Here is a 25,288-nt window from a genome sequence, read left to right as displayed (position 1 = left end):
GGACAGCTGTGCTGTAGGGCCGGGCCCAGGGCCATCTGTCCCTGTCCCCGGGGTCTGCAGGCAGCGCCGCGAGGCGGGCTCCCTGCCCTGTTCCTTACGTACCCTTGAGCCGGCTGGTGCTCCGGGATCGCTTGAACTTCGTGGTAATTCCTGGTCATAGATTCTTTCACCTTGTTCTTCTCCACAGCTGTTTTCACTCTCCTTGCCCTTTATCCTTCCAGAAATATATTGTAGATCCAATGTAGGTGAAAAAAATAAAATGAAAAGTTGGAATTTTTATGGAGATTGTCCTGAATCTCTGTCTCGGTTTGGTGGGAATTGGCCCTTGTCTGCCCGCCTGTGAGTGAGCCGGGCATCTGGCTCTTATGTAGGCCACTCGTGTGCCGCCTTTTACTGAAGTTCTTCTGTACCTTTGTTAGATTTATTTGTCACTTTTATTATTTTTATAAATAACAAATTAAAAATTCTTACTTTCTGAACGTTCATGGGTATCTAGACGTGAATTCTTTATATTCATTTTGTTTCCAGGAACCTTGCTGAACTGTGTTAGTGATTGTTACAGTTTATCCATAGATTCTTTTGGGTTTTCCTAAAGAAATGTATCTTCTGCAAATAATGGCCATTTCTTCCCTCCTTTGAGTTCAAACGTCTTTTCTTTCTTTTTCTTGTCTCTACTCTGGCTATGACCCCAGCACAATGTACCAGTGGTGGGAGTGGGCTTCCACCCTTTCCCTGTGACAAGTGATGCTTTTGGAACATTCTTCTCAGAAACCCTTTATATTAAGCTAAGAAAGTACCATCCAATCAGTAATCTGTTAAACTTTGAATTCATGCTGGATTTATTAAATACTTTTGGTAGCTGTTGAGGTGATCATATGATCCCATGTGTGGAGTCTGTTAATGTGCAAAATTCTGCTTGTTGATTTTCTAATGTTAAACTAACCTTGCATCCTTGAGGCACACTCGTCTTAGTCCTGGTCTGTTAGTCGGGATACACGGCAGGACTCCCATTTGTTTATAATGTGTGTGTGACCTTTGAACCCTCAGGCATGAGGGCAAATGGCCTCTGTGATCTCATCCGGTCAGGTTTTGTTTTTAGGAGTGCCGCAGCCCTGTCACCGGGTTGAGGAGTGTCCTCTCATCCCTGTTCTGTGGACCAGTTCCTGCAGGGTTGGGTAGTACACTGAATATTGGTAGAACTTCCAGGAAAACCCTGGGCTGGAACTTGCTTTATTTTTTAACTACTGGTTCACATGCCTTTATGGCCATAGGAGTATTTGTCCAGGTTTTATTTTTTTCTTGACAGTTTTTCTGGAATTTGTCAGTTTCATCTGTGTTTTCAAGTTCATTCGTGTAAAGTTTCCTCTTGATGTTGTATCGGTAGCGTTTTGTTGTTCAGCACGGTCACCAGCTACGGCCCGTTTGTCCTTCCTCGTGTTCTGTGCTGGCCTCTTCGTCTCCCAGTCTGTCTTGTTGGACAAATTGATTCATTTCTTCAGAGAACCAACTCTCGGCTCTCCTGGGTTTGCCCCTCTTTTGGTATTTCTTTCCTTTCTGTTTTTACCTTCTGTTTCCTTCCCTCTGCTGGGTTTGGGCCATTCTGCTGTCCCCGCGTGTCGAGCAGGAGCCTCTCTGCCGACAGAAGCCTGCAGGCTGCGACCTGTCTCCCGGCTCGGGAGCTGCTCCTGACGCGTGGCTCAGTACTGGCGCCCAGTTCTCACCGTTACCTCATTTCCGTGATGTCTTGTTTGACCCGTGGAGAATTTAGTAGCGTGTTTCTTCATTTCCAGGCCTTTGGGGGGTTTTCTGGGGCCCCTGCGTGGTTGTTTGGCTTTGCTCCCACACCTGTGGGCTTCGTCTGGACGAAGACGTCCTGCCTTTGAAATTGGAGGCTCCGTTTGTGTCCAGTGTGTCTCTGAGTCGCTTTTTGTCCATCATTTTCCTTTCCTGACGGCCTGTGGACGGTTTGGGAACATTCTGTACCTTCGACCCTCGACGTGTGGCTGTCCCAGGGAGGGGGCCAGCTCAGACCAGCACCATCCAGTAGGCCAGATGTGAGCCACACGTGAGATTCTGAGTTTCCTTGTGGCCACCTTAGAAGAGTAAACGCAGAGCAGGTGAAATGAATTGTATTAACCCGACCCGTCACACCTTTCACCGCACAGTCACGGAGGAGACATCGGTGTGGCCTTTTACGTTCGTCCTTGTCTGCCGAGCCCGCAGCACCGCCGTGGCTCGGACCCTCCGCGTGGCTCATGGTCTACACATGGGACAGCATGGGCCCAGCCGGCCGCCCCCCGATATGCACTCGGCATCCGGGTCATCGCTTGTCCGGTGCCAGGCTCTCTCCACCCGCCACTCCCCTGCAGAAGGGCCCGCCGCCCGCCCTTGCCCTGGTACACCAGTGCCCTGTACTCTCCTGGTCTTAGAGCGGAACGCACGGCGGCGGGGCTCCTGCGTTTCGGGACCCCGTGTCCTGAAAGCAAGCGAGCACACATCAGCCTTCTCTCGGGGGCAGGGGGGGCTAGCTGGGAGGGGGGTGCGAGTGTGCGTTTGGGGGTCCTGCTGCCCAGATGGCCCCACCAGCTCCGGCCCCCTGGCATGAGCGTGAGGAGCTTCCAGTCCGTTGGTGGCAGCCGAGGGGCAGGTGTGGGGCCTGAATGGGGCCAGTGCCCAGATTGTGCTCAGAGAACGGGCACGCACTCCGCGGGGTCCTCAGCCAGGCTCTTTGTCCTGGGTGCTGGGAGCAGGGCCCAGGTCCAGGGCTCCGGGGACGGGCTTCCAAGAGGCAGGTTTCAGAGCTGTTGCCACATATTTCCAAGTGGTTCAGCCAGCACACAGCCTCTCGGACCGGGTGTGAGCACTGCGGCCCGGCTGCTTGAAACTCGGCTCTGGGCGGATTGGCGGGGCCCCTGCAGTGGGTCCTGTCAGGACAGTGTCTCTCCCGGTGGCTGGTCCAACACGAGGGACACTTGCTACATTCCACACACACACACACACACACACACACACACACACACACCCATTGTGCCCCCTAAGATTGGCCATGGGCAGGGGCTTCCTGGCTCCCTGTGGGCCTGGTGGGCGGAGCTGAGGCCCCGTGCTGCACGGAGCACCTGCTGGATGGCGCGTCCCAAGCCGGGTATAATTAGCCGCCGTGACAGGTGGGGTGGATCGGGTGTGCGGCTGGCCTCGGCCGACCTGGGCACCCCTGGGCTTGGAGCCTAAACCCCATGCATGAGGTCCTCCACGCATTGAGCCTCCCCCCACGTCTCCATCTTCAGCCAGGATGGGGTGCTGCGGTCCAGAGAGGGGATTCGTGGCCTGAGAATTCCTATACCAGCCTAGGAGACCCCTGGGCCAGCCCGGTCCCTGCCGTCAGTCCAGCCCAGGGCCCTTCTGATCACCCGGGGGCACGGGTGGGTGGGGGCGCAGGCTGCTCTGGCCTGGGGGTTTCAGCCTTCCAACAGGAAGTCTCTGGCCCTGGGGGACTGAGCAGGCAGGGCCGCCCCGCCTGGTGCAGAGGCCTTGACCTGCCCACCCGGCTGCCCTCTTGCCCCCCGCAGTGCAAGAAGAAGCACACGCTGCTGTGCCCCGACTTCTCTCGCCGGGGCGTCTGCCCCCGGGGCGCCCAGTGCCAGCTGCTCCACCGCAACCAGAAGCGCCCTGGCCGGCGGGCGGCCTCAGCCCCGGCCCCGGAGCCCAGCAGCGCGTCACCCAAGAGCAAGGCCGCCTCCAGCCACGGACCCAGGTGACGGGGCCAGTGGGTGCTGTGTGTGTAAGCTTGGGACAGTGGCGGGGGGGGGTGGGGCAGGGAGGGGGGTTCCGGAAGCAGTCCCTCCCCACGCTGGGAGACCATCCTCACGGGGAGACCCTACACCCCATCCCAGCTCTTAGAGCTTCAGACCCAAAAAAAACCTCAGTTCAAAGTTGAGGATCCAGTGACCTCCAGAGGTGCCCCACCCTACACCTCCAGGCTGGACAGAGCCAAGGACATCCCTGGCCCGGACCAGCCTATGTGGGAATGCCCAGTCCCTGTCCCATGGAGGAAGGTGGCGGCTTCTCAGCTACCCACTCCCACTCCCCAGGAAAGGGAAGATGCTGGGTGATACTCGTGGCTGGGGCCCCACGTGCTCACCTGTCCCGTGAGTGGACTGTGGCAGGTGAGGGCAGGGTCAGTGGGAACCGGGGCTCACCGGCCAGGCTCACCCCAGCTGCCTCAGGCCAGAGGCCCCTTGTCGTCACCGGCCGGTCCTCTGGGGCCGAGGGCTGGCCTCAGACCTGGATGGCGATGCCCGGTGGCTGCTGGGACAGGTGCCGCATAGCTGGTCGGCTAGTGCCCTCCGGACTCCAGCCCTGCCGGGCGGCCACCCACCCTCACACTTCTGCTCCCCTTCCTTTCCCACAGGAAGTCCTCGGCTGCCCAGCGCCCCACCAGACAGACGCCCAGCTCCCCCACCTCCGTGGCTGCTGGCTCAGCCTCCCCTCCCTCCTCCCCAAGGGTGTTAGCTGCAGCCTCGGGCTCTCCCCTGTCAGCAAAGCCTCCCTCCTCCCCCTCCCCTTCCTCCACCCCCTCCTCTTCCTCCCCCCTCTCCCCCTCCTCCCCCACCCATCCTTCCCCCTCCCTGTCCTTGGACCAAGAGGAGCTGTCTCTCCGGGAGGAGGCTGCCTCTGCGGCGACGAGCTCCAGCAGCCTCTCCAAGCTGCCTTCCTTCATCTCCCTGCAGTCCTCGCCGAGCCCAGGAGGCCAGCCCAGGGCCCGGACCCCCAGGAGCCCCCCAACTAAGGACTCAGGTAGGCAGCTTGGCCCCTTGAAGCCCGGCGTGGCACGGCCAGGGGCTCTTTTTCAGTGCTCCCCACAGCCCCACCGGGTCAGGACTCCCAGGTGGGGCCCGGATGGTTCGTGAGCGCCCCGCATGGGCTGGGCGCTGATGGTGCCGCGTCCGCCCCCCCCCTCCCCCACCCCCCCACCCCCACCCCCGCTGGCAGGGGTGCGCCTCGGGCCCACGGGGACAGAGCTGGCCAAGGTGTGAGCGCAGTGGCGGCCGCCCGCACAGGCCACCCCAGCCGAGGGCTGATTTAATTAGAAAGCGCCCATTTCTGTTAATTTGTTCTGGAAGATCACCGCACACTCCTGGAGAGAACAGATGTTCCCTCTCCCCCGATGAACGTTTGGGGCTTGGTAAATGGCTCCACTCAGCCTTGTTTAGGAGAGAAAAGAGGATTTTATGGCTGCAAACGACCCTTTCTGTAAACATTTTACAGCTCTCCGCGCGTTTGAGTGACGATAAACCCCACGCAGCTCGGCGGGCTGCAAATTTGCGACCATACGGCCATCATTTTATTGTCATATTTCACGGTCGTAACGTTAATGGAAGATGCTTGCCGCAGCCTTCCCTAACGGCCCCGCTGAGCACGCTCAAACGCCTGCCTCCGAGGGGCCGGGACCCGCGGTGCCTGTGTACAGCCCCCCGCCTCGGGGCCGCAGAGCCTCGGCCAGGCCCTCCACCTGCCCGCCTGGGACCAGGGCACCAGCACCTTCCGTCCGGGTGGGCCTCCCTGGGGTGGGGACGGGGCAGATGGGGGCCCTGAGGCAGCCAAGCCCAGTGCCAGTGGAGGCTGGCCCGGGAGAGGCCGCAGAGACTCCCGCTGGCCTCGGAGGCCCCATCAGCCTTCATTTCCTGCCCGGGCCTCCCCCACCCTGGCCGGGGCCGGAGCTAGAGGTGGCAGGCGGAGGCAGGCCCAGGCTGGCTGGCTGCACCTACTCAAGCAGTCACCCAGTAGGGGTGAGGCCTGTGGGCAGAGGCCACTGCAGTGTGCAGGCCTGGAGCCCCGGCTGGGTGGGCCTGGCTTCTGGGCTCTGGCTCGGCCCAGCCGGTGACTGGAGTCCTCAGCCCTGAGTCGGGGCCCAGGAGGAGAGGCGGGCTCCCAGGGGCACATAGAGAGTGCCGTGCCTGTGGGCAGCCACATGGAGGCGCCCGTGGGCGGGGGTGGGGGGGGGGGGTGCCAGCCTGAGCGGGGCCTGGAGCCCTCATAGCAGAGGGCGGGCACTGACTCCCAGGGACCGCGGGGCACACAGGGTAGGGACCCCCGCGGACGTGACCTGACCGTCTGCCCCCAGGCCCCTGCCCACCAGACCGCGGCCTCTCCCTCCCTGGCCCTCCTGCCCCCAGGCCCTGTCACCGCACCGGGGACCCAGGTCCCTTCCCCCCTGCTCAGCCGACCGCTCGCACGTGTGACTTTTGAGGTTGAAGGCACAGCTCAGCCTCCACGTGTGCGTCTGGCAGCCGTGTTGCAGGTGGGAGGGGAGCCGTGGGTCTCGGAGTCTGGCGCAGGCGGCGTGCACCTGGTATTTATAGCTCAGCCGGCAGATCGCTGTGGCTCCTGCCTGGGACCCGGCCTGCGCACCGCGAGGCCGCCGGACCCCGGGGTGGGCGGGGCCGCCGGACCCCGGGGTGGGCGGGGCCGCCGGACCCCGGGGTGGGCGGGGCCGCCGGACCCCGGGGTGGGCGGGGCCGCCGGACCCCGGGGTGGGCGGGGCCGGGCGGCAGCCTGATCGGAGCCGCTTGCCCTCGTTTGCAGCCCCGCTGTGGCTGTGCAGGCCGTGCAGGCCGGGGCTTGATGGAGTCGCCCCCCTCCTGACCCAGAAGCTTTGGCGGGAGGGGCATTCCTCCCCGGCTGCGGGGGTGGGGGGGTGGGGGGGGCTCCTGGCACCTGACCTTTGCCCTTCTCGGAACAGGGAAAACTCTGCACATCAAACCCCGTCTGTGAGGGCCCAGGGGGCCAGCCCGCGCCTACCTCAGCCCCTCGTTCCTGGAGAGGAAGGAGGCTCCGCCTGCCACCGCCCCAGAGGAGGGGCCACCTGCCACCGAGCCCCACCCTGGGGCCCCGGGGTCGCCGCTCTGCCTGCCTGGCTCCCGGCCTTCTGTGACCAGTGCGTGCCCAGGGGCTCACCTTCTCCCCTGGGCGGGGCCCTGCCCTGCCACCCCTCCGCACACTCACCTTCCCACCCCTGGGCCCTCAGCCTCGCACCCGGGTTGGACCCCGACCCCCAGCCCAGAGGGGTGCCGGGCAGGGCTCCCCGCCGGGCCTGTGCCTGCTGTGGGTGCGGCAGCCCCCGCGCAGCACACGCCCTAGCCCTCCCCCCGGGACTCCCCGGTGGGTGTTTTGTGTTCAGCAATAAAGGTCCTGTCCTGTGTCTGCTTGCCTGTTCTGGCTGCTGTCAACGTGTCACGCCGCCACCCGGCCTTGCCTCGCACCAGCACAGATGGACGGCATTGGGCCCCGGGGGCCGGATTTTGAGGGGCTGGCCACAGACTCCTGGCAGCTACGGGGCCTGTGGGCAGGAATGCCTGCCCTCCTCCCCGCCTCCCTGAAGTGGCTCCCTGAGGTGGCTCAGAGGGTCGGGGACAGCCTCTCCCCTGCGGCCAAGCCAGCGTGATTTGTGGTGAGGAGAGGCCCTGGAGGGAGCCCTGGGGACGTGTTGGATGCAACAGGCTGGGGCCAGGGTCCCCCAAGCCCAGGTCCCCCCCCCCCACACACACCCAGCCCCTCCCCTGGGTGTCTCAGGACAGTGGCTGGGCCGAGGCAGGGGCTGGAGGGCAGGCCCGGGCGGCCTGAGCCATGAAGCAGCTTGTCCAGGCTCACCCCTCCCGTGCAGAAGTGTCTGTGCTTCTGGAGGGAGTCGGGGCCTCCTGGTGGGGGGTCGTAGCCTCAGTTCAAGGGCCTGGGATGGAGTCTGGTCTGACAAGGATCGAGGGGCACAGAGCCATTCGGGGTGTTTCCCCGGCCGCTCCTCCCTCAGTCGCTGCTGCCCCGGTGGCCTCGGCCTGGAGTACCCACGAGGTGGCGGTGAGGATCGGAGTGGGGGGGCTCCTGCTCTCCGCCAGTCTCCGTCTGTGAGCTGTGCCAGCCCCAGAGGTGAGGAGGACCAGGGCTGTTCAGGGCAAGGCACCTGGTCAGTCGGACAGAACAAGAGTTTGACGTCCTTGGGACCCCACGCAGCTGTCCCTGGGGCTCCTGGGCCCTGCTGCAGCCGATGCAGCAGGGCGTGGATTCTGGGGTTACACCTGGCCAGAAAGAAAGCGACTCCCCATCAGTAAACGGCGGAGCCCCCACTGCGGGCCGGCTCTCCACCCCAGCCACCCCTCGGGGTCCATCCGTGTCAGCCTCGGCCCGGGCCCTCGCAGGAGCAGGGCGGATGACGCAGTGGGGGCCAGAGTCCGGGCTCGGTACCGACAGTGGGGAGACCGCAGAACCGGGGGCGCCAGCCTGGGACCGTGGCAGTCCCGGGGGCTCTCGGCCGGCACGGCACAAGCACAGCACAGCCACGGGGGCTTCTTGCCCCCTCCCCCTCGGGGCTCCCTCTTGGCACCCACCACGACCTCCCCACAAAGGTTGAACTTTTGGTGAGGGGAGGGGCCTGGGGAGTAATCCTGCCTCCTTTCCCAGACAGATGGACAGACGGATGGACACAGGGTTGTTGGTCCAGCCCGATCCGAGCGGTGGCCGCCTCAGACCCTCGCCTCCTCCCTGCACTTCCCTTCTCAGTAAACAAGGGCGACACAGGCCTCCCAGGCTGTAGAGCAGGTAGCTGTGTGTGCTGCAGGGGGGCTCCCCCAGCCCACCGGGCGGCCCCACACGCACCCCAGCACTGCCTGCTGGTAAAGCCAGTGTGACAGTGGCTCCCACCCAGGCCCCACTGCCCCACCGTGCAGCTGGTCTGACAAGGGCCAGTGTGGAAGGCCCCGGAAGGGCTGGGGACTCCAGGAAGCAGGAGGCCGGGCCAGCAGCTGCCCTCTTCTGGGCCGAGCCCACCTCCCGCACACTCCCTGTGACCCATGTGGGGACCTGGTCAGCCTCAGCCTCTGCCTGGTCAGAGTCCCTGCTCCTGCGCCGGGCGAGGGGGCAGTTCCTTGGACCTGAGTGCCCGCTGGTCACTGCCCGCACCGAGCCAGACAAAGTAAGATGCCAGCTGAGGGCACAGCATGGACTCCTGCACACTTGGGAAGGGCCGCCCCTCTCCTAGACCCTTACCGTCCTTACCCCGGGCCCACGCCCTCCCAGGGACTGCCCTGGTGCGGCGGGGCACGCGGCCTCCCTCTCGGAGATCCGCCCCACGAGGGCCGCCTGCCCCCCGGCCCTGTGCCCCTCACTCAGGCTGTCCTGCCGCTTGCTGGTGGCCGGGGCAGAGATGGCTGTCGGGGGGAGCCCTGGAGTCCTGTGGCCGGCGGTGGCACGGGCCGGTGGGCCAGCTCAGACCGTGGAGCAGGGCGGGGAGGAGACACTTCACTGACCCTCTGAGCTGGAGGTGTCGGGCTGGGCCCCAGAGAGGTGGGCTTGGGAGGTCAGAGCCATGGGCCACGTCTAAGCTCTGAGCTGGCGGGGGGGGGGGGGGGGTCTCTGGGCATCTGTCTGGGGTTTCAGTGTCAGGGTGTAGTGAGGTAGGTGCCTGAAGTGGGAGCACCGCCGAAGAGGCGTGGACTGGGGCAGGGTGGGCCTGGCCTCACCTGAGAAGTGGGGGAGCGCCCCTGGTTGGATGGGCATCCCAGCCTGGAGCCCCGCCCCACGGAGGCACCTGCTACCCTGCTGAGCGGGCCCCCCCCCACCCCCGCCCAGTGTGCCTGGCACACAGCAGGCTCCTCGTTTAAAGTACAAATGAGCCCCCTGAGTGGACAGGGCATGACCCTGGACCCTGCTGTCACTGAACCCTGGAAGAAACGGGAGTGGATGAGACCCTGTCCCGGGCTGAGCGGCGGGGGCAGGACAGAAATGACCCATCCAGCTGACATTCTCTGTGGGATCAGACGTCAAGGACCCAGTGGCTCCACGTGGCACAGGACAGGCAAGGGTGGAAGGGTGGCTTCCTGCCGGTAGATGAGGTGCGTGGGGCAGGGTGTCAGGAGGCCCGCCGAGGCTGCCTCGCCCCCCCTCCCCCCACACCACCGCCGCAGCCGGGCTCCCTGCTGACCTCAAACCTGCTCCCGCCTGGCCTGGCCCCTCCCCCTGAGGGGCGGACGGGGACATGCTTCCCACCCCAGAACCCAGCTGACTTGTCCCCTAGTCTCCCGGGGCTCTCCTCCTTTGGCCGAGTGGGAGCAGCTTTGGGGTCGGGGGAGCCGAGGGCGTCCGCCAGCCCCCTGGGCAGCAAGAAGCCGGGGCCTCCGTTCCCCAGACTCCAGGAAATGGCCCTGCTGACCACCCACTGAGCTGCAGGGGTCCGTCCACGGAGGGAGGGACTGCACGTGACCCCACCTGGGCTCTGCGGGACCCGAGCACAGACACAGAAGACACGTGGGCTGAGGGGCTAGACGTGGAGTGACCGTTCCTAACAGCAGGAAACACTGACACGCTGTAATTCCCTAGCGTGTTACCGTGTGGCTAGTTTTCTGCTCGCTGCCTGCGAGGACACTGTGACGGTAGTGTTCTCTACACGGTCTGCCGGACGGTCGTGGCGTCTGTCCCTCCCCTCGGATGCGGACAGGCCGCCGCCACGCCTCCACCAACCGTGCAGTGAGGGACTCACAAAATCGCCCGGCACATCCCCCCGGCTCTCTCGGGCCCTCGGGGAACCAGCCTCCTCCCTTCGAGGAAGCCCAACCAGCCCACTGGGCGACCGTGCGGCGACCCCGCGGGAGCCGAGCCAGCCGAGGCCGCCCCGCCCTGCCAGGCGTCAGCCCAAAGATGCTGCCGGTGGCTCCGGCCAGCAGCTGTCCCCTCACCCCCTGCTTTCGTGTCCTCCCAGCCGCCGGGGTCAGAGACCAGCCCTCTCACGCCTGGGACAAACCCAGGCAACACAGCCCACGAATGTGGTGAAAACCTGCCTTGTGTCGTCACCCTCCAGCGGGCTTGTTTTCAGCCAGAGATCTCTGGGCCGCCTTCCCGATGGAAGATGCCCCCGGGGCCATACAGCAGGTACTCAAGGAGTTGTAGGGTAGCATTTATTTGTTTTGAGAGAAAGAGAGAACATGGGAGGGGCAGAGAGAGAGGGAGAGAGAGAATCCTAAGAGCCTGATGCGGGGCTCGATCCCACAAACCGCGAGATCATGACCTAAGCTGAAGTGAAAAGTCACTTAACTGACTGAGCCACCCGGGCTCCCCTGGGGTGCATTTAACGATGAGCCGCGCGGTGGTCCCCACGGAAGTCCATTGCTTCAAGCACTGATTGTCTGGTGGGTGTGAGGCCCTGAGAGGGCACGGAGGTGTCAGACGGGCAGAGAAAGAGGCTTTTCAGGGACCACACGGAACCGGTGTCTCCTCTCCCGGCTGCAGACGGGCCGTTGAAGGGGCCGAGAGGACAGCACGCCCGTCCGCTTTCTCTGTGACAGGTGGGAGGGCGGGCCCGGGTCCTCAGGGACTTGGCCCCCAGCCCCGGCTGTGAGTGCCCTCCCGGTCCTGAGGGGGCAGCAGCAAGCTTGGAGGCTGCTTGCTACCTGAGCAGCAAAGGCCAGCACCTTCCCCGGGCTGAGGAGCCCATCACGCCCATTCTGCGCGGCACCTGCAGGCGTGAGCCCTTCAAAGCCTGTGTGCAGGGACTCTGGGTCACTTCCCCACCCAGCCTGACTGTGACTAACCAGCGGGAAGAAGGCTCTGCTGAGGCCACACAGAGGTCAGGGAGCAAGAGCCCCAGGAGCGGGCAAGAGCTGAGGGCAAGCCTGCTGGCCCAAAGGACTTCTAGAAAGCTAGTCTGACCCCAAGGCCAAATCCAGGGCTGGGGAGCTTGCCCAGTGCCTAAGCCAGTCAGGGACATAGGTGCCCTGCTCGGCCCCAGGAGCCTCTCCCCCGGGGCAGTGAGTGAATGAGTGGGGGCAGGCGTGACCGAGAGCCGCACGCCTCGTGAAGGGGTCTGGTCTGTGTTCAAGGGCCCAGCATCCTTGAATATCACATTTGGGGGCTGGATGTGGGGAAAACTGTCCCCGCTTAGCTGGACTTGGTGATGGCTGAGTGTGGGCCTCCCTCTGAACACCGGGGGGCTTTAAAAGGAGGCCCAAACCCTGCAATGCCTGTGGCAACCCGTGTAACCCGGAGCCCAAGCTCCCAGCCACTGGCTGAACCATCCCTGCAGCGATGGGAGGACCCTCACGGTCTGCCTGGCCCTGCCTGCCCAGCAGAGCCCAGCGAGCCCTCCCTGGAGGACAACGGGAGCAAGAGGAAGGGGTGAGCGGTGTCCTTCGGGCACAGTGGGGATGGGCCACCCCATGACATCTTAGGAAGTGGGGTTTCACTCTCAATTGTACGAATTTTTGTTACTATAAACTAATACACATTTATGCCTGCAACAACCTAAAAAGCAAGCTGCCCTGGGGACTTCCTGCCCAGGTGCTTCCAGAATTTTCTTTCTACGCACAGATGTTAATATTTAAGATTGAATTTGCTCACTGTAAAAGTCCTATAACAGCAGTATAGCAGTTGGGGGGTGGAGGGGACAGAGCGCTCTCGGTCACGTCGCAGCACGGTGCGTGTGCCAAGGACCGCTCTCTGCTTTGGGGGCGCGCACAGCCCCACAGCCTGGGGCAGCCGGACGCACCTGCGCCGCGGGCCCCGGTCCTCGGCCCGGCGCCCCGCCCCCGCCGGCACGCGCTCTTCTTCCCCACCTGCGCCGCGCACCCTCCGAGCCGGGTGTCCCGCGATGGAGCCGCCGAACGGAGATGCCAGCAACTTTGTTGACTAAATTCCTGAACCCGCCCGAACCGCGGGGCTAAAAATAGCCGGCACTCCCCTCGCCGCGCCCGACCCGGCCGCGCAGTGGCACCGGTGTCGGCAGGCCAGAAGGTCCAGGCGCCGCCACGCTATCGGGGCTGCGGGGTCACGGCCCGCGGGGCGGCGGGGAGACCGAGGCACCGAGGGGCCTCGTCTGCTCCCCGAGACTCTCCGGCCTCCCCGTCGCGGGTGCGAGGCCCTGGAGGCCGCAGGCCGGGCCCCGCGCCGCCCGCGCTCCGCGTTCTCCGCACCCCTCTGCCCCGCGCCCTCTGCGCGTGCAGTGCCCCCCGGTGGCCACCAGAGGGCCCTGCCCCCTCCTCTCGCCGGCGGCCAGTCAGCACCCCTTCCCACAGCTGTTCCCCGCAGGAGATTGACAGCTGGGCTCCGGGTTGCCATGGGGATAGGCAAATGAGGGCGGCGGGTCCGGGGCTCCGATTGGCCTGGGGGCTCGCGCCCCGCCCAGAGAGGCGGGACCGAATGCCCTGCTCTATAAAGGGGAGCGCGCGGCGCGGCGCTCAGCCGTGGAGGCGGGGCCGGTTGTACGCGGGCGGAGCGCGGGGAGCCCGAGCAGCCCGAGGCGGCGGCCGCACCGCCACCCTCCCGGCCGCCCGCCCGGCCGCCGACGCGGGCACGAAGAGCGCGGCCGGCCGGCGCCACCCCGCCCCGGGGTGCGGCCGGGGCCGCCCGAGAACCCTGCCCGGCGGCGTCCCCAGCGGCCGCCCCTAAGTTGGCCGCGCGAAACTTTTCCTCCGCGCGCCTGGGCGCCACCCCCGCCGAGACCCGCCGCCCGTGGGAGTGAAGGGGGGGGAGAGGCCCTCGGCTCCCTCCCCCCCCCGCCGCCCGGCCTCCCGTCGGGGCGCAGCCGGGCGCGGCGGCGGCGGCGGCGGCGGGGCCGGGGCCCCGGGCGATGGCCGCGGAGCTGGCGATGGGCGCCGAGCTGCCCAGCAGCCCGCTGGCCATCGAATACGTCAACGACTTCGACCTGATGAAGTTCGAGGTGAAGAAGGAGCCGCCCGAGGCCGAGCGCTTCTGCCACCGCCTGCCGCCCGGCTCGCTGTCCTCGACGCCGCTCAGCACGCCCTGCTCCTCCGTGCCCTCCTCGCCCAGCTTCTGCGCGCCCAGCCCGGGCACCGGCGGCGGCGGCGGCGCGGGGGGCGGCGGCGGCGCGGCGCAGGCCGGGACCGCCCCGGGGCCGACGAGCGGGGGCCCGGGCGCCGTCGGGGGCGCCTCGGGGAAGCCGGCGCTGGAGGATCTGTACTGGATGAGCGGCTACCAGCACCACCTCAACCCCGAGGCGCTCAACCTGACGCCCGAGGACGCGGTGGAGGCGCTCATCGGCAGCGGCCACCACGCCGGGCACCACGGCGCGCACCACCCGGCGGCCGCCGCGGCCTACGAGGCTTTCCGGGGCCAGGGCTTCGCGGGCGGCGGCGGCGCGGACGACATGGGCGCCGGCCACCACCACGGCGCGCATCACGCCGCGCACCACCACCACGCCGCGCACCACCACCACCACCACCACCACCACCACGCGGGCGCGGGCCACCACTCCGGCGCGGGCCACGGCGGCGGCGGCGGCGGCGCGGGCCACCACGTGCGCCTGGAGGAGCGCTTCTCCGACGACCAGCTGGTGTCCATGTCGGTGCGCGAGCTGAACCGGCAGCTGCGCGGCTTCAGTAAGGAGGAGGTCATCCGGCTGAAGCAGAAGCGGCGCACGCTCAAAAACCGCGGCTACGCGCAGTCCTGCCGCTTCAAGCGGGTGCAGCAGCGGCACATTCTGGAGAGCGAGAAGTGCCAGCTCCAGAGCCAGGTGGAGCAGCTGAAGCTGGAGGTGGGGCGCCTGGCCAAGGAGCGGGACCTGTACAAGGAGAAATACGAGAAGCTGGCGGGCCGGGGTGGCCCCGGGGGCGCGGGCGGGGCCGGCTTCCCGCGGGAGTCCTCGCCGCCGCAGGCCGGGCCGGGCGCGGCCAAGGGCGCCCCCGACTTCTTCCTGTGAGCGCCGGGCCCGAGCCCGCGCCGCCGCCGCCGCCGCCGCCGGCCAGAGGCTCGGACTCCGCGCTCGGGCAGGCCCCGCGCGCCCCGCCGCCGCGTCCGCAGGCGCCGGACCGGAGCCCCCCACCCCCACCCCCCCGTCTCGCCGCGCGGCGCCCCCTGCCTTCCCGGCTCGCCGTCCGGACGTGGCCGCGGCCGCTGTGCGCGCGGGGCGCGGGGCTTCCCAGGAAAGTTGAGCCGGATCGAACTTCCTTCCAGGCGTCCGCTTGTACATACGCCGAGCGCGGTTCCCCGCCGGACGCCGCCCCGCGCGACCCCCCCCCCCCCCGCCTGTCTTTGCCGCCCCACCTTCTTGCCCTTTTTTACTACTCCTTTTTAAAGCGATCTTATTTTCGAAGTATCTCTATTTATTTTGCTCGGTGATTAGGAAAGAAAACCCCGGAGGAAGCCCCCTCGTTCCCGGCCGGGGTCCGCCCTCGGACGTCCGCGTGTCCCAGCATGTGTCGCTCGCTCGGAGGGGCCCGGTCCCTGCCTGCCCTCCTGCCCGCCTGCCCCCCACCCTGCCACCGGCGTCCCCTAGAGATTGAAGCCAAGGAGTATTACCTATGCCGTGTTCAGTCCTGCTGCCCTACAGTACTCACGGGGGGGGAGGGGGGTGGGGGGTCGCCGCGCTCTGCGGGTGGGGGCTGGCCCAGACCCCCTGCTGATATTTCTCTATGCACCAGATCGTATTTATGACTCCTGGGGAAATATATCTTATTTTAATCTTCAAGAGAAGTGAAAGAGAAGAAGAAAAAAAAGTAATGCACAGTATTTCTAGCAAAAAAAAAAAAAAAAAATTTTTTTTTTTTTTTTAAGAAGAGGTTTCAGCCTGAACCTCCCGGCATGGGAGCGAGTGAAGAAAGTGTTTTCATTTTAATTTAAATTGCGTTTCGTTTTGTTTGTGGAATCTTTTAAAAAGCCCCAGTGGCTTTTTGGACTAGCCCGCGGAGAGGAGGTAGCGTGGCCACTGGCGATGTGAGCCCTGCAGACCGCCAGGCCCCTGGGCACCCGCGGGGCCTGCGCTCCTCCCGGGACCTGCTCCCGCCCGGCGCTCTGAGCAGAGACGCCGTAAGTCGTTCAAAGTTTTCTTGTGTTGTTGGGTTTTGTTAGATCATTTTTTCATTTGCTACGAAGCTGAGGAAAGGGGGAAAAAAAACACACAAAATAAATCCGTTTAGATCCAAAAGTCACCGGAGCCTGGTTGGTTTTTCTGTGGCTTTCATTTTTGCCATATTTCTCCCTGAATGGAAAGAAAAGGGGGTCCCTGGACAGGGCCCTGCCTTAGCTCTGGGCCTCCCGCCTGGGCCGAGCGGAGAAGCCGAGCAGAGTGGTGGCCGACGCTGCTGTCAGCCGCTGGACCCGGAAGCCGGCCGCCCCCTCACCCTCTGGGGCTGCCCCGCGGGGAGCCAGGCTCCCACTGAGGCGGGATTGAGGGAGCGGGGCCTGGGGCCTCGGTGGTGACTCCACGCGCAGCGCCATTGCATGCTGGTGGCAAGTGCTCGTTGGTCCCCGGTCCTTCCGAGCCCCCTGTCTCCCGCCCCAGGGGTGGCCCGGCCTCTGTCTTCTAAAGGGCAAGGCCTGGACCCTAAAGGGTCCTGGGCAGCCGCCGGACCTCGTTGACTACCCCCAACCTTTGCAATGGGACCGAGGCAGGTGAACGTCTGTGGTCCGCATGTTTAGAAGGACGAGCTCTCGGGCGGCCACCCTCAGCAGGGCGCCCCGGGTGCGCGGCGAGGCTCCCCTGTTGGAGACAGCGAAGGCCCTCCCGGGTCGGGGCGGCTGCAGTTCCGTGCGGGGCGCAGGGTCCTCTTGTCTCCATCGGAAGGTGCTGTCGCCTCCCCGTCTGCCTTAGAATAAAACTTGTAGCAAGAAGGTTGGGTGTCTGTGGAGGGTGTGAGCAAAGTCCACCCCACCCCGCGGCTGAGATCTGGAGCCCTCAGGAGGGGAGCACAATGTCTAGTGATGTGGAGACGAGTGGAAATGTGGGGGCGCAGGAATGAACTCAAGGACCAGGTGCGGAGGAGGCCGCAGCACGGGGGGGGGCCACCAGCACCCCACGGCCCAGCCCGCTTCAGGACGGGGACCCCAAGCCCTCAAGAGGACCGCCAGTGGCCGGGGGTGTCCCTTCCCGCATGGGCGGGTCTGCTGGCCGGTTCTCGCCGAGGACACCTTAGTTTTCGCTGGTGCTGCCAGCAGAGTTTTCCTCCGGCAGAGAAAGGATCGAGGACCAGACGGGAAGCCTGGCTCAGGAACTGTCTTTTCCAGGAGGTAGTGGCAGGCAGGGAGCTGCGCTCAGCGCTCTCCCCGCGGCACCCGGCCTCCCTCCCGGACCCCAGCACCTGAGAGCCTGGATCGGGCTCCGGGCCCCGGGGAGAAGAGGGCCGTCCGCACATGCCGTCCTGGGTCAGGGCGCCACTGGCCTTGTGTCACTTTCTTCTTCTCTTTTCTTCCTCCCCCCATCCTCTCCGTTTCTCTTTCATTCCTTCCTCCCCCACGCGACCCCCCTTCCTTCTTTCCGGTTTTGCCCCAGGATAAAATGCGGCTGGAGAACAGGGAAACCATTGCGGGAGGCAGGAGGTGTGCTTCTTTTTGTGTTTAGAGACGGATCCTTTCCTGGGCAAACGGCCTATTTGGGGAAAGCCCTCTGGCCGCGGAGCTGTCCTGTGCCCACTCGGTGGGAGTGCAGGGCTGACCGGTGCTGGGGCCCCAGCAGGCCAGGCCTCTCGGGAGGGGCTAGACTGGGGGCCTGGCGGGCACCGGAGAGGGTTCGGAACGGTGAGAATCAGAGGCCTCACAACTCTGCCCCCCTTGGGGGGTTCTGGGTGTGATGGTGCATCTGTGAGGAGCCTGCAGGCGACAGGGGAGGGGGGCAGTGGTAGCTCGGAGCCGCTGGGCCAGAGGTGTGAGAGGAAGCAGGGCAGCCAGGGGGCCTGGGCCAGGAGCAGGAGTGACAGCGGTGCCCAGGCTCCAGGACAAGCCTCCACTCAGCACCCAGGGCCCGGCACTGCCCCCCCCCCCAGAGGGGTGACCGGCACCCTCTGTGTGGATGTGGAAGGGGGCCCTAGTGGCACCCTGGCCTCAGCCACTGAGCTCACCCTGTCCGTCCTCTGCCCTCCCAGAGGAGGCCCCAGGAACCCTCTCTCTGGTGGAATGGGAACATCTTGGCCTTGGGGCCTCCAGGCACCCTGCCCTCCTCCCCCGCGCCCCCCTCCCCCCCCCCCCCCCCCCCCCCCCCCCGCTGCTTAGGGGACACTCATTCATTTACTCCTGTGTCACTTCATTCTGTGGAGAGTCCCTTCTCTGGGCCAGGCCCTGAAGGGACCACGGCAGGGACCCAGATGACAGCCCCGCCCAGAGCTTCAGAGGGAGACTCACTGGGCACGTGAGTGGGTCAGACTGGAGCGCCTGCCAAAGGGAGGAGGGGGGCTGTGGGTCTGCCAGTCAAAGCCATGGGCTGGGACGTCTGGGCACATCCAGGCCACCTAGAGGGTGACAGGAGGATTCCGTTCCCAGGGAACCCTCAGGCCACAGGGAGGTGCTAGAGGGACCGCGGGCGCAGACCTGAGGGGGGGGGCTGGGGGAGTCCATGCTTGCCGTGCGTGCCCCCGTCACGAACACGGACTCCACGTGCATAGGCTCGGTGCCACGTGTGGTCACCACGTGTAAACTGGTCCCCTGCCGGGCGGCCCCACCGGAGGTCCCTCTGCCACACCCTTACCTGGGGCAGCTGTGCCCCTCCCCCCATGCTGGGCCACAGCCACCCCGCCAGGAGCCAGGGAGCTGCCTGAGCTGAGACCACCCACCCGTCCTGGCCGTGCCCCTGCCCAGCAGCCTCTGGGGGCAGCGTTATCCCAGGCCCCCCACCCCCACACAGAGTTTCATCCTCCGCACGTCTGCAGGGCACCTACACCCCAAACGCACACACAGCGCAGTTGCCCCCTGGTCCTCCAGCTGGCTGAGGATTCCGGGGAAAACTCTAGGTCTGAGATGACTGAGCCCAGCCCCGGCCCCAGATCCCAGCTGCTGGCCCTCGGTGGGCCCCAGGTCTGCTCTGTACTGGGGGCCCCCCACTTCTGTCCGCGGCCTGCAGCCTCTCTCCATGGCCACTCGAGTCCTGCCTGTTGCAGCCGGTGCCGTCCGAGGGCCCCTGTCTGGTTTCCTATTTATAGCTGGCTCCGAGGGTGGCCTCTTCCCCAGCGTTCCCCCTTGAGGACGGGCACACACAGACAGGCGTGCAGAGATCTGGGCGACAGAAACAGACACGTATGTGCGTGCAGACGTGGCCATGCGTGTAGGCAAATGCACAGACCTAGACACCCCTCCCCTCGCCACACGCACACGCACACGCACACGGCCACACGTGCCCAGGAATACACACACATGCTCACTCGTGACCTGCACACACGGGCCCCGTGGATTTTGTCTGTCCTGGTCCCTTCACCCCATATCCTGGCCATGTGGCCTCGTGGGCTCTGACCCCAGCCACCCAGGGAGGAGTCGCCCTCAGCCACCACCGGCTTGGTTGCCCCTGACCCCGGGACCCCGCAGCCCTCCCCACCTGCCCTGGGCTCTGCTGCCTCTGTCCCAGCCCGCCTCCTCAGAGCCACCAGTGCGGGCCCAGACACCCTTCAGGAGAGAGGCCCTGTTCCTTGCCGCCCGGCTCCAAGAGCAGAGGCCCTCCCTAGGCTCGCCCAACCCCTGGGGATGGATGTGCCACAAAGCCCAGCCCAGCCCCGCCTCCGTTGGGACCATCACCAGTTGCGCCGACTGGAGGCCGTGTGTTCAGGGCTCACCCACTCAGGGGGTACCGGGTGCAGCCCTGGGCCGGGCCCACGCGGCAGCCTGGAAGGGCTCAGAGGCCTGCCTGCAGATTGGGAATGGGCAGGGGCCAGGGCTGTGTGACCTGCCTACCGGCCAGGACCTGGAGCCTGGGGCTGGTGGCCCCTCCTGGGTCTCAAGGAAGGTCAAACCACCCCTAGTCTGTGGCCATGCATGGGACCCTCTGGCCCAGGGTCTGGGGACTTGGGAGCGCTGTGGGCATTAGAAGGAAGCTAGCCTGTCCCCAGAGCCCAGTGGAGCCTGGGGTTCCTCCCCTCTAGCTGCTCCGGGAGGCTTTGAGCCAGCCGCGGAGGTGGGACAAGCTGGGTTGTCCCCAGCACTTGAGGGGACGGCGGGCGGACAGGGAAGGGCCCCCAGCCCCGCCTGCTGCTCTGGACCTGCTCTGTCACCTCCCTGGGCCTGGCTGCACGCTCAGCAATTACCGAGCCACAGAGTCCAGCCTCTCCTCTCCCGGCCCAGACCGGTGCCCATGGGGACACCTGCACCCCGCTGCCCCAGGAACGCTGGCCTCGAGAAATCTGTTGGCCATGACAGTGGGAGGAGGGCTCATTCATTCACACAAAACTATTGATTAGGCGTCTACTGTGTGCCTGTTCCAGGAGGCAGGAAGAGATTGGGAATTTGTCAGTCGGGAGCCTCCGATGCGGCCCATCCTGGAGGGCGGCAGCCAGCTGGGCCCCAGGGCAGAGGCTGCAGGGAGGCATCTGAGGAAAGGGCGGGTGGCAGAGACCCAGCCCCGACCCGGCGGGAACAGGTGGAGGGACCTGGCCAGGGTGGTTAAGAAGAGAAGAACGGGCTGGACGCTGACTGGGGCCCAGAGGGGCAGCGGCGGCTCTGAGCAGGGAAGGGGCAGGGGGGCGTGTGAGCTGTAGGGAGCAGCCTGGCTGGTGGAGGAGCAGGGCGGCGTCCCCTCCCCTCCGCTTAGAGACGGTGTTTAGAGTCAGCGCCCCCTCAGGAGGGGTGCTGGCCTGGGCCCCAGGGTCCCAAGACACTTCCCTGAGGGACGGCTCCGGAGGGCTGGGGAGCGGGCAGGGCCAGAGGAGGCAGGTCAGGGAGAGGCTCAGTGTCCCCTCTGCTGGGACGGGCGAGGGCGGAGGTCCGCAGGGAGGTGCGAAGGGCTGGGAGCTTTTCACACCTGTCCGGGAAGACGGGACGAGGGGGCTGTGCACGGACGCCCATCCTGCGCGCACACGCACACGCGCGCTCGCGGCCCCTGCACCAGCGGAGCAGTGACGAGTAATTTGCTGTTGGCGGGCTCAGCGCCTGCCTAATTCGCAGTGACACCGCTCAGCTGCCGAGGGCTCCAGCTGTCACAGCCGATTAGCCTGCGGCGGCGGCGAGCCGACGGGGACCGGGGGCGGGGCCGGGGCAAGGGGCGGGCCTGGGAATCCCGGACCCGCCCGGCGTCCCCGGGCTCAGCCAGGCCTCCCGCCCCGCGGGGCGCACCTCACTGGTCCGCCCCCTCCGCGCTCTCGGCTCCCTGTTCGCCCACCTCCCCCTTACTTCCTCCTCTTCCTCCCCCCTTCTCTCCCTCCTCCACCTCCTCCCGTGTGCACTGCTGCCGGATCCTGCTAAAATGCACATTCCCGGGGCCCCTGGGTGGGCGGAGAACCTGGATTTCTAGGGCACTCAGACCCGAGCCTCAGAGGCCACGGCTGCAGTTTTCTCTTGGGGGTTGGGGGGGACGGGATTTACGAGGAGGCGAGTTTCTGGGCGGCGGGGGAGGGGGCGTGGGCTTTCACGCTCAGCCCAGCGGCCGAGACGCCCCCTCCGCCCGACCGCCCCGGGAGCCCAGAAGGCTGGGCCGGAGGGCGCGGAGGGAGGCCGGGGACCTTCCAGCCGCCCAGCGCGGCGCCCTCCTGCTGTCCCTCTGGGCCCTGGGGCTCCCCGAGCCTCGCCACCTCCTCCACGAGGGCCTCCCTGACTCTGGCGCCCTTTCCTGGCAACACCCTGGTTAGGTGCCCTGAGGCCCGCTGGGGTCAGCATTCCAGGGTCAAAGGCTCCCCTTCACTGGGCCGCCGCCTTCCCAGACAGACGCACCGCGCCGCCGCCCGTCCCACCCTGCCGGCCGTTCCCTTCGCAGCCCCCCTGGGGGCAGGCTCCTCCCTCTCCAGCCCTGCGGCCACTTCGTCCAGGTCCTGGCTGGCCCGGGACTGGCTTCTCCGCCTCTCCTGTGGATCCTCCCCTTACTGCCCTCCCTCCCACCGTGTCCCCCGAGAAAGACCAGAAGGGACACCGTGAGGTGTCCAGCACGCGCCAGGTGCCAGATGTGTGTGACCTGGTGGCCTCCTGGCGATAGGCCTGGGGGTGGCAATGACCGGTCTTACAGAGCAGGGCGAGGGTGCAGAGAAGCCCGGGACTGGCCTGAGGTCACTGGCGCGGGGTGGGGGTGGAGGGTGGCGCAGCTGGACTGCGAGACCAGGGTTGGCCCCTTTTCGGCAGGGCACTGGCCCCAGGGGGCAGAACCCACCACTTCCAGAGACGGGAGGGGGTGTATTTATTTTTTATAAGTTTATTGATTTATTTTGACAGAGAGTGTGCAAGCAGGGGAGGGGCAGAGGGAGAGGGAAAGGGAGAATCCCAAGCAGGCTCCGCGCTGTCAGTGCAGAGCCCGACACGGGGCTCGATCTCACGAAGCGTGAGATCACGACCTGAGCCAAGATCGGGAGTCGGATGCTTAACCGATGAGCCTCCCAGGCGCCGCAGGCGGGAGGGTTTTAACACAGCCGCCAGGGGCGCCCACGCCCCCTCCCCCGCGTCTCCGGTGGGGGCCTCCGGGCCTTCCTTTTCAACCCCAACGGGCTGACGCCCCTGTGGCTCCCGAGTGCCCTCAAGCCCCAACCCTGGAGGGATCCGACCCTTGCCCTGGGCCCTAGCACTCTCTATTCCCGACCCAGCCTTGCCCCTCCTTCCTGACCCCTGCATCCCGACTCCCCCCGCCCCCCAGCAGTGGAGACACCCTCTGGGTTCCACCCCAGCTCCAGCCCCACCGCCTGGGGCCGCCACACCACGAAAGCCTCCCCGCCCTCTGGGGCCCCCTTGGGAGGGGCCTGGGGGCGTGGCCAGAGGGCACCCCGGGGGGCGGGGCGGGGCGGGGGGGTGGGCGGGTGAGGGCCGGGCGGCCGCGGGGAGCCCTACCCTGCGCCCTCCAGCCGGTGCGGCCGGGGGTGGGGGCTCTGCCTTGCCGCGGTGGGCACGTGACTCTGCTGTCGCGAGCGGCGGAGGGTGTGAAGCGGTGGCGCTTCCAGATGTGTGTCTCCGTGTGTGAGACGTTGCGGGCCGTTACTCCGGGGTGGGGGGTGAGAGTGCCGTGCGCGCGGGGACAGCGCTGGCGGCACACGGGGGGCCGCTCTACTGGGGAGAGAGCGAGTCAGCAAATTACATAAGCAACTGAGGGAGTAACTGGGAGAGGGCCGCTCGCGCTGGGGAAAGTAAAGCAGGGGAAGGAGGAGCGAGCAGGGAAAGGGGGAGGGGCGGGGGGAGAGCAGAAGGGGGGGAAGACGGGTGGGGAGCCCCCGCCCCCCCCGCCCCCCCCCCCGCAGGCGTCCCGGTGCCGGAAGTGCTTGGCCAGGCCTGAGTGGAGAGCAGGGAAGGGGCCGGGGAGAGGGCGCAGGGGAGGGCGGGTCACAGGGTCCAGTCGGGTGGGGACAGTGTACGGAACGATTGGCTGCGGCGCAGGGAGAAGCCAGCCTGGCAGCGAGGCCTCGATTTCTTCCTCCCTCACCTGCGCAGGGGCTTAGAGGAGCCCGAGCCCTCAGTTTCCACGGCTGCAGCATGGGGATGAGGGTAACGACGGGCGGAGAGATTAAATGGACTGTGGCGGTGTGCGTGGCTGGGGACACGCTGTCACCTGAGGGCCTGGCCCTTCTCCTCCTTGTTCCTGCTGAGGACAGGTGCTCACGGGTCCCGAGCCACCGTCATCTCAGCCCTCTGGACTGTGGGGTGCCCTGCCTGGGTAAGAGCTGGGCGGAAGTTTGCCCCATTCCCGGCTCGGCCTCCTCATCTGTGGCCTGGGGGCGACTGAGAACCTGCCCCTCTGGGTGTCATGAGGTTAAATTTGGCCCCAGCGCCTCCCCCCACACCCCTGCCTGGATGACCAGCCCCAGCCCTCATCCCACCAGCCTCAGAGGTCGTGAGAAAGCAGAGGCAGGAGGCGAGTCTGGGAGCCCCCGGGGGACACCCCATCAGCGGCCCAACACCCTGAGGCGCAGGGGATGGGGCGGTGAGCCAGGAGGGGACGCGGTGCCCCTTCTCTGGAGGGGAGCAGGGACTGCCCTCGCCTTGGAGGTAGGTGGGGCAGAGCGGGTGGGCGGATGCCAGGCCCCAGGCGCTCGCTGGTCAGGCCGGAGGGACGCCTCCCCCCCCCCCCCCCCCCCCGGCCGGCTCCCTGGGCTCCTGCACCTGAGCTGCTGCCCCATCCACACCAAGGCCGTGGCATCCCGCCCGGCCGGAGTCAGGCCTGATCCCCCTCCCACATCTGCCCCACTGGTGCAGGTGAGGGGGGCAAACTTCTCTGGGTTTAGTCGTGTCCCCTGTGAGAAAATGAGTTCCCCCCGCCCACCCCCTCATCCACAAAGGGTGTCGTGGGGGCAGATGAAAAAAGGCAAGTCCTTTGTCAGTCTGGGAAGGCTTCCTGGAAGAGGCGTCTCTGTATGGGGCAGGGTCTGTGGGGAGGTTGCCCCCTCATCTGTAGCCAGAGGCATCTTGGCCACATTTATGGAAGCCATCACCTTGCGGGGGGGGGGGGGGGGCCGAACCTTGGGCTCCTGGTCCCGGCGAGAGGGGGCGGGGCAGGGGGCCCGCACAGAAGGGGGAGTTCAGAGCTGTCCTGACCTCTGCAGCTCAAGTCACCTCCATCTGGGTCTGTCCCTGAGCTGCCCCCACACCAGGGGCTGTTCTCAGGGGACAGGCACTTCCTGCCAAGGTGGGGGGGGAGCTGAATTAAGCTGAGTTCAGAGAGCCTGGGGCCTGGACAGGGTGCTTAAGCCACATCAAAATGATGATCCGGGAAAGCATGACTGTTAGTCCTGGGCAACCGGTCCACAATGGGTGCCTCGGAGCCTACGGCCACAGGCCAGGCCGCTGCTGGGGTCACAGCCGGAGCCCGGGGTCAGGACTGGCCACCTGGGGTGGCTGGCTGGCTGGACAGACGGACAGAAAACGGGACGGACGTGTGGTGGGAAGACGCGAGGGAGGATGCTGCCTGGTTGGTGACGACAGCGGTGGGGTGGCTTGTGAGGGAGGCCGATGGGCGGTGACCGTGCGGGTGGACAGGAGGCCGTGGGCACCGCGCCTTCACACCTGTCCCCTGCCCTCCTGTCTTCGGCGCCCCCCTCAGTCTGGCACCCCTGGTTTTCAGGAGCCCGTGCCACTACAGGGGAGCCGAGCCGTCCTCTCCCCTGCCAGGCTGGCTCCTCTCCACACCCTATCGTGCACCGACGTCACCGCGGCTCCTGACCGCGCCCACTCCGCGCGTCCTCAGTGCCGCGTCCCGGGCCGAGGACAGGGCCAGACCCGGCTGGGACAGCTGTTGGGAGGGGGGGGGCAGAGGGCAGACTGCTGGCGACACGGCCCCTCGCCCCTGTCCCAGCTGTCTTTCCCACCCGCGCCGGCCGCTGCCTCCAGGAAGGCCCGGCCGCTCCCAGGGCCCCCGATACCCGCCCGCCCTCCCCGTCCTCGGCCTCGCCCGCCCCCTGGAGGCAACCGGAGCCACTGT

The 25,288-nt window shown here is 66.2% G+C and overlaps 2 protein-coding genes across 3 annotated transcripts in view; both read left to right on the top strand.

Annotated features, from left to right (window-relative positions):
- The window catches only part of ZC3H3 (zinc finger CCCH-type containing 3), an 88,699-nt gene extending 81,501 nt beyond the window's left edge, over positions 1-7,198 (top strand). The window contains exons 10-12 of one of the 2 annotated variants that reach the window (XM_043601966.1): positions 3,567-3,751; positions 4,728-4,794; positions 6,740-7,198. In XM_043601966.1, coding sequence (XP_043457901.1) covers positions 3,567-3,751; positions 4,728-4,794; positions 6,740-6,931 — 444 coding nt within the window. In that variant the 3' untranslated portion in view covers positions 6,932-7,198. Of the gene's footprint in view, positions 1-3,566; positions 3,752-4,408; positions 4,795-6,739 lie in introns of both variants that reach the window. The other variant, XM_043601965.1, reaches the window with a different exon arrangement.
- Positions 7,199-13,232: 6,034 nt separating this feature from the next.
- MAFA (MAF bZIP transcription factor A) lies at positions 13,233-14,781 on the top strand. Its single transcript, XM_043601964.1, has one exon. It carries the CDS (start codon positions 13,607-13,609, stop codon positions 14,693-14,695), a length of 1,089 nt encoding a protein of 362 aa, XP_043457899.1. The 5' UTR covers positions 13,233-13,606; the 3' UTR covers positions 14,696-14,781.
- The last annotated feature ends 10,507 nt before the right edge of the window (positions 14,782-25,288 follow it).

This window comes from Prionailurus bengalensis, chromosome F2 (assembly GCF_016509475.1).
Source record: "Prionailurus bengalensis isolate Pbe53 chromosome F2, Fcat_Pben_1.1_paternal_pri, whole genome shotgun sequence".
In the NCBI taxonomy this organism is placed as follows: domain Eukaryota; kingdom Metazoa; phylum Chordata; class Mammalia; order Carnivora; family Felidae; genus Prionailurus; species Prionailurus bengalensis.
Note: the sequence above shows the minus strand (reverse complement) of the source record. Positions and strands in the feature narration are given on the sequence as shown.